The sequence below is a fragment of the Populus nigra genome, chromosome 12 (assembly GCF_951802175.1).
Source record: "Populus nigra chromosome 12, ddPopNigr1.1, whole genome shotgun sequence".
Taxonomy (NCBI): Eukaryota; Viridiplantae; Streptophyta; class Magnoliopsida; order Malpighiales; family Salicaceae; genus Populus; species Populus nigra.
Genome location: NC_084863.1, coordinates 1,547,489 through 1,555,020, shown reverse-complemented (window position 1 = coordinate 1,555,020; position 7,532 = coordinate 1,547,489). Strand labels below are relative to the sequence as shown.

General features: G+C 37.6%; 2 protein-coding genes across 2 annotated transcripts; one reads left to right on the top strand and one right to left on the bottom strand.

The window, feature by feature from the left end:
• Positions 1-324: 324 nt before the first annotated feature.
• On the top strand, positions 325-4,232 carry LOC133670220 (mevalonate kinase-like). The gene is made up of 5 exons (XM_062090734.1): positions 325-689; positions 1,836-2,079; positions 2,159-2,412; positions 2,734-3,147; positions 3,788-4,232. Exons 1-5 carry the CDS (start codon positions 557-559, stop codon positions 3,904-3,906), a joined length of 1,164 nt encoding a protein of 387 aa, XP_061946718.1. The 5' UTR covers positions 325-556; the 3' UTR covers positions 3,907-4,232.
• A 603-nt stretch (positions 4,233-4,835) lies between these two features.
• On the bottom strand, positions 4,836-7,013 carry LOC133670221 (NADPH-dependent aldehyde reductase 1, chloroplastic-like). The gene is made up of 3 exons (XM_062090735.1): positions 6,797-7,013; positions 6,333-6,709; positions 4,836-6,255 (listed from the first exon to the last, which is right to left on the bottom strand). Exons 1-3 carry the CDS (start codon positions 6,917-6,919, stop codon positions 5,808-5,810), a joined length of 948 nt encoding a protein of 315 aa, XP_061946719.1. The 5' UTR covers positions 6,920-7,013; the 3' UTR covers positions 4,836-5,807.
• Positions 7,014-7,532: the final 519 nt, after the last annotated feature.

The following is a 7,532-nucleotide window of genomic DNA, read 5'->3' as shown; positions in this document are numbered from 1 at the left end:
CAATAAAATTAAGTTTTAGAAAAAAAATAAAGGTATTTTGTTTAGTAATATAGTTGAATTCGCTTGTGTTTGTTTTACTAAAAAAGTATTAAATTAATTTTTTAAATATTTTTTAATATGTTGATGTTAAAAATTAAAAATATTATTTTAATTAAAAAATATTTTTATAAAATTACTGTATTGCAAAACACATATCAAGAATTGTTTTTTAAGCAATAATATCAAGTTATGGATAGATTTAAGAAATGTATGTTAGGCCAAAATTCAGGTCCATTCCGCACCTAACGATTATTTAATAGAAATTGGATACAACAAAAACAAGAATTTTATGTTACCTTTGTTTGTTTGTCTGAACAAAAAAAAACAAAAAAAAACCCTGGCTGATGCCTCTTATTGACCCCCTCAATTTGTCAATCAAATCAACTTATGGGTCTTTATAAATCTCCACATTTGATGCTTACTCTTACAGTAACAATAACAATTACCTAATGGTGTTACTGTTAGCCCAAGATTCTTGAACAAACAAAGAAACGAAAAGAAAAGAAAAGAAGACAAAATGGAAGTGAAAGCAAGAGCTCCAGGGAAAATCATTCTTTCTGGTGAACATGCAGTTGTTCATGGATCCACTGCTGTTGCTGCATCCATTGGTCTATGCACCTATGTTTCCCTTCAAGTTCCCCCTTCTAATGGTAAAAAAAAATAGAGCTTTAACTCATTAAATCAGTGATTACTCCATATGTTTATTTATTTTTGTTTGTTTATTGATTGAAAGATGTAGACTTTGATGTTTTGTTGAGGTGAATATGCATAAAGGTTGTTTCTTTGGGCTTGTTTTTGTAATGGAATTGTTGAGAAATACCCTTTTGAGATGATATGAAGACGTGTATTGTAGCTTTGGCTTTGTATTGTAGCTTTGGCTTTCCATTGGTGTTTCTGGGATTGACTTTGTATTGGTACTGTTTGAAATGTTGATTTGAGGGTGCCCTTTGGAAGTTTATAGTCCTAGTTGCCTGGACAACTTGAGATTGATTGAAGATGCATACCGATCTCTGCAAGATTCTAATTTCTTTGGTCTTTCTTGGATTGTTGTCTATTGGGATGGTATTGAACTACTGTTTGGAAGAGACCTTTTTGAGGTTTTTTCTCCTGTAAGGATCTTTTGACATTTGAGTGATGGTGTATGTTGTTTTCTGCAAGATTTTGACTTGACTGTGTACATGATCTGTCAATGGTAATTTTTACAACGTTAGCTTCCTTTCCTATCTGTCCAGTAAGGAGCTTTTCAAAACTGTTTCTGCCCCCACAAGCTCCACACAACTAAGCTTTTAGGATCCATTAGGATAAAGCAGCCATCACAAATCAGAATGGCTACTCGAATTGCAAGGCGAAATACAGTTTATTTTCTATGTGGTTTGTGAGTAATTGATGTTCTTTAAAGTGCATCAAACTTGGAATTGGTTTTCAGTACGAGGAATACTGGTGACATTTTGTAATATTGAATTAGGAATGATCAAGTTCCACTCTTGCCAAGATTCTAATGACTGTTAAGCACAATTAAGGTTTCCCAAACCTCATTTCTAAAAAAAAAAAATTATCTCATGATCAGGAAATGTTCTATCAGATTTGGATACCACACGTTACTAAGGATTTGATATGTGCAATTCCACCTGATTTCTTATCTATTCACTGAGGAACATGGAAACATTGATCACTTTTAATATTGTGAATTTCATTTATTGACATATAACTGCTTATTTTTGGTTCCACCCTTCTTTGAAACTGTGATGATACAACTTCTCTCAAATGGATTTTTACTGTTATTCTTCTCCCCACAGAGAATGATGATAGACTGACACTCCAGCTCAAGGATATGGCTTTAGAATTTTCGTGGCCAATTGGAAGAATCAAAGAAGCACTATCTAGCTTAGGAGGTCCTTTCCCATCAACTCCCACGTCCTGCTCAGCAGAATCATTCAAGTTAATTTTAGCTTTGATAGAAGAGCAAAATATTCTGGAGTCAAAAATATCTCTTGCTTCTGGAGTGTCTGCTTTTCTGTGGCTATACACATCAATCCTAGGGTATGTAGTACTTCCTTTCATTGTTGACTGCTTTTCTTATGCTATTTTCATTTCTAAGTTGGTCCTCTCCATGCATCAGATTTAAACCCGCTACTGTAGTTGTCACTTCTGACCTTCCACTGGGTTCCGGCCTAGGTTCATCTGCCGCACTCTGTGTTGCATTCTCTGCAGCTCTTCTTGCTTGCTCAGAAACTGTGAACATAGACATGAAACAAGAAGGGTGGTTAGTGTTTGGGGAGTCTGAGCTTGAATTATTGAACAAATGGGCTTTTGAAGGTGAAAAGATAATTCATGGAAAGCCATCTGGGATTGACAACACTGTTAGCACATATGGTAGGTAAAAGTTCATGCTAGCTAAAGCTATCTTCTTGCACCAGATTTTCAATGTTTACATGTTCCACTCCTGTGTCTTCAGCATCGTAGTGACTATTAACTAGATTCTGCAGTTAAGCATTACTAGGATAAAATACAGTGTTTCTCCTGCTGAAATTATAAGATTAAGAATAGTAAAATTTGTTGACAAATTCATGTTGGAATGTCCACATTTTTTTAAGTATTCGCTTTTCTGATTTGCTAGCAGAGGAGGTATCTATACCTGTAGCCTCTGTGTGTGTGTGTGTGTGTGTGTTTTGACCTCTACTCCCCATGCAACAGGCAACATGATCAAGTTCAGGTCCGGTAATCTAACACGCATCAAGTCCAGCATGCCACTCAAAATGCTCATTACTAACACAAAAGTTGGGAGGAACACAAAAGCATTGGTTGCTGGAGTTTCAGAGAGAACCTTAAGAAACCCTGATGCCATGAGTTCTGTTTTTAATGCTGTTGATTCCATCAGTAAGGAATTGGCTAATGTCATCCAGACACCTGCTTCAGATGATCTGTCTATAACTGCAAAGGAAGAGAAGCTAGAAGAGTTAATGGAAATGAATCAGGGTTTGCTCCAATGCATGGGGGTAAGCCATGCTTCTATAGAAACTGTTCTTCGAACCACAATGAAATACAAGTTAGCTTCTAAGCTGACTGGAGCTGGGGGTGGTGGCTGCGTGCTGACACTGTTGCCAACCTGTATCCTCTATAGTTACTTTTATTTTTTAATGCATATGTGGGCCTCTAATTCTTTTTTTTTTATTTTCTAGTTTATGTTTTTGTGTTCTTCAATATGAATGCCTTGAACATTTAGTTAAGAAACATTGAATTATAGTACGAATCTGTAAAAGTTTCTTCTTGCTTGCCCTGCTTGATGTGATTTCTTACATAAAAGGATAGATGCTGCATCCCCTCCAAAAGTTACAATTCATAATCACATACCTTTCTGTTATGATTTATGTTGTTGAAGTGGAACATTGGTTAAACTAGAAAGTATTGTTTCCTGCTGCCATCGTTTTGAAAGTTGGAATGCAATGGTTTGATTTTAATAGGAGGTATCATTGGTGTTTCTAATATAAATAGAGTATTGTTACCTGCATGTTTATTAAATGGCTTCATATTTTCTTTCATTTCCATTTCTAAGGTTTGTGATTAAAGATATGAAATATGACATGCTGAATGATATGAGTCATGCATCTCTGTGAGTTTCACTGTCCTAAAGAGAGACCACCGACCTACCATCCTGAAGATGAATAAAAAGAATGTATATCATCTAATAACTGACATCATGCCACTTTATCTCATATTTGTTAGATGTTTCCTTGACTATATGTATCAGTACTGTCAGGAACTATTGTAGATAAAGTAATTGCTGAGCTAGAGTCTTGCGGATTCCAATGTTTGATTGCTGGAATTGGTGGGAACGGTGCTGAGATTTGCTTCAGTGCTTCTTCCTGATTATAGAAAGGAAGGGAAATAAATTTGAGTAAGATCTGATCTCTAATGTCAATTGTCAAATAACAGCTTAAAATGTATGTTTTGCTATTCAAACTCTTCATCTATGTCTACTATACATTAGTTTGTTGTTGTATCTTTTTCCCCTTGTTTTAGTTAGTCCAAACTTCTTTGATGTTTTGGGATTATTCATCTTCGTTCCTGCTAATGTTTGTGGCCAATAAAGAAACTTTGCAAAAAAATTGATTTCTTTGTGAATGTTTTTCTTCTTTGCTACACCAAGCTACTGTAAACCTTGATAATCGTCATCATTGATGAGTGAATTTGCTCGTTCTTGGGAAAGATTCAGAAAATAATAGTATCTGATCCTTCATGCATAGATATTAACTTGGTATCTGCATACTTCACGGAGCATTATGGACTTATGTCGTGTTGACCTGTCAAATTGATTTGTGATGAAAGCACAGCCATTTCTTTCTGAAAATTTCAAGTGATGTTTTTATAAAGATTTGTGACGGCATAGTAATTCATAAGTGCTTTGATAGACCGTTCTTGGTGCCATCTCTTGATAAAATTGAATCCATTAACTGTTGCTTGGGTTAACAGTACCCTGGCAAACGCAGCATTTTTACTGTGTCACCATCCATATTTATGGCTGCCAAGGATTAGGCTTGCTCTTATGAGAGAATGAATGCTAGCAATTAGAAATGTTTAGTTCCGGGAATAATTATCTAATCAAATGGAAACTGCCATTAGCATCTGGATCATATAACTAGCTAGGAACATCCCTGAAAATGTTTGCACTTCTCGCATGAGTGAAAATGTTACCCAGGTTGATCCCATATTTGGGAAACCTCAGCAATTCATTTAAGAGAGACGAATGTGAGAAAGCTTGCGTGTTTTGGAAACTCACCTTTTTAGGTTTCGACGACTAAGCTAAAATGTGCACTCACTCCACATATTTTAGTAATGCCAAGAACAAGAATGCATTGGTCTGTAAATTAAATAATGTATTCATTAGTAGGTAAAAGACTTCTGTCACTTCTCCATGCCCAGGAAAAATACCCCATTCAAGACTGTTAGCAAGGCGAACACTCCACAAGCATCCACCCCACACGATAAATGGTGAACAGAACTACCAAACCCTTTAAATGATGGACAAGTGAAACCAGGCAAGGCCAGGAAAATGGATTTTATAATTCTTCGAGTTCAGAGCCTTTCAACTGTAAGTTGGTGAAATTGGGTTGAAATTGCCTGAGATGAATCTTAATCTTAATTGTACATCTTCAACCTTGAAATAGCACACTTTTTACCGGTGCTGCAATGGCAAATTACTATGCCCTACTTGTTGGTTGGCTGGTTATCATGTCGAGCATTGTGCCAAGTTGATTTGTAGTTGCTTCTAGCAAATAAGGCGATTTACTGTGCCCTTTGTTTGAATTCTTCACGAATTAAAGCCCAATTTCGTAGTCTCCTAGACAAGTTGATTTGTAGCCGCTGCTAGACAATTAGGCAATTTGCTGTGTACACTGTTTGGTTTTCTCACGAATTAAAGCCCATTTTCGTAGTCTCCTAGACACAAGCAGATTCTTTCACGGCTAACCAATAACCCTAACAACATGCATACAACGTTACAGCAACAAGTTCTACAGCTTGGTTTCATAAAAGTAACAAACTGGATATTTTAACGTTGTGTGTGTGTGTGTGTGTGTGTGTGTTAAAGACTACTGGACATCATATAGACATACATACATCAACATGATAGAGACTTGGCATATACTGTGTTACATGGAAGAAACAGACATCAAAACACATGCACTAGCATCACAACAAAGGCCATAAGCCTAAACACAACAAAGGCCATAAGCCTAAACAAGATCGGAAGCTTGACAAGCCCTCAATAATTAACCGTTCACGATTACACCACCTGCAACAACCAACCAACCATCAGTTACAATTGCAACTGTTGTGTAAGCATGAAGAACAAACTTACCACTAGGGTGAAGGACTTGGCCAGTAATGTAAGAAGAGCAGTGGTTACAAGCGAGGAACACATAGCTAGGGGCAACCTCAGCTGGCTGGCCAGCTCTTTGCATAGGCACTTGTTTTCCAAAATTAGCAACCTCCTCTTCTTTGAATGATGCCGGTATCAATGGAGTCCAAATGGGTCCAGGCGCGACGCCATTGACCCTTATGCCTCTGCTAACTAGCTGGAGTGCTAGTCCTCTAATGAAAGCCACAATTGCACCTTTGGTTGATGTGTAGTCAAGCAACTGGGAGTTTCCCATATATGCATTAACTGATGTTGTGTTGATTATAGAGCTGCCTTCTTTCATGTGCTTCAAGGCATGCCTACGAATTACCATTGCCAATTTTTCCATCAAAAGAACAAAAACTTATAAAAGAAAAAAGAAATTGCCTTACAATACCTGGTCATGAAGAAGTAGGAGAAGATATTAGTCCTAAACACCCTTTCAAGCCTCTGCTCATCAATCTCCTCCACAGAGCTACACTCATACTGCTCAGCTGCATTGTTAACCAAAATATCAATCCGACCATACGCATTTACCACCTCATCAACCACTCTCTTGCAATTCTCATCAAACCCCAAATCCACAGGTATTGCAATAGGATCCTTAGCATCAGCAGTCTTATGCTTCTTTAGCATCTGAAGAGTATCATCAGCGTCCTTATCCTCTTGAGCCTTAACATATGTGAAGGCCACGGTTGCCCCTTCAATCACGAAACTACGGCACACAGCTCTTCCTATGCCAGAATCTCCACCAGTCACCACTGCCACCTTTCCCTGCAAATCAGTCAAAAAATCAGCAACATGCAGATAAATGATCACAAACCATAATGTAAATGTATCTCATGAAACTAGCTAGGTCACCTGGAGCTTATTAGAGGGCTTATAATCAGGATTGGTGTACTGTGGAGTTGGGTCCATAACATGCTCTTTACCAGGCTGGCTATTCTGCTTTTGTGGAGGAAACTTTTGCCCACCTGAAGCCATTCCCACAAACACTCTATTAGGTCTATGAATCGCCTGAGATATAGCCGGAAACTGACTTATCCGATAACTACTCAACTGGGTTTTGATTGGACTATAAAACCAAGAAACTCCAGCGAAAACCTTTGGTGTTGGAAACAACCGAGACAACATATTTATAGTAAGCTACAATTGACGTGACCCTACTGAGGTGTTACAAATTGCTGAAATTTGTGCGTATAAACTGTGTTCTTGTCATGACACGTAGAGATATACGTGGCTGGAAATGGGACTCAACGTGTCTTCTGAGGCAGGTCCAGGGGATACGTCAGTTCTGTTGACATGGGGATATGGAGGAGTTCCTAGTTTCTACTTTCTAGCCTAATCTTGAGGATTATCCATGGCTTAAAACTGGAGTCATCTGGTCAGCATTATAGTTTCTAGTAGGCATGCCATAGATGTACTAGTACTAGCTGTGAATTTTTCTGACTAGACTGCTAAACAAGGCTGGGTATTTTTGTCAACATCACACGCGCGCGCGGCGGCATTTATATATTAGGACAATAATCAAGCTGGAATGATGATTATATGTGTGAATATGCAGATATGATTCAAACATAAAATTATACTTAAACTA

Excerpts from the sequence above, each read along its gene's own strand:
- LOC133670220 (XM_062090734.1), top strand. The coding sequence starts at position 557 with ATGGAAGTGAAAGCAAGAGCTCCAGGGAAAATCATTCTTTCTGGTGAA. Across the intron at positions 690-1,835 it reads TCAAGTTCCCCCTTCTAATG|AGAATGATGATAGACTGACA; the intron begins GTAAAAAAAAAT and ends TTCTCCCCACAG. Across the intron at positions 2,413-2,733 it reads CAACACTGTTAGCACATATG|GCAACATGATCAAGTTCAGG; the intron begins GTAGGTAAAAGT and ends CCCATGCAACAG.
- LOC133670221 (XM_062090735.1), bottom strand. The coding sequence starts at position 6,919 with ATGGCTTCAGGTGGGCAAAAGTTTCCTCCACAAAAGCAGAATAGCCAG. Across the intron at positions 6,710-6,796 it reads AGCCCTCTAATAAGCTCCAG|GGAAAGGTGGCAGTGGTGAC; the intron begins GTGACCTAGCTA and ends ACTGATTTGCAG. Across the intron at positions 6,256-6,332 it reads TCCTACTTCTTCATGACCAG|GCATGCCTTGAAGCACATGA; the intron begins GTATTGTAAGGC and ends GGTAATTCGTAG.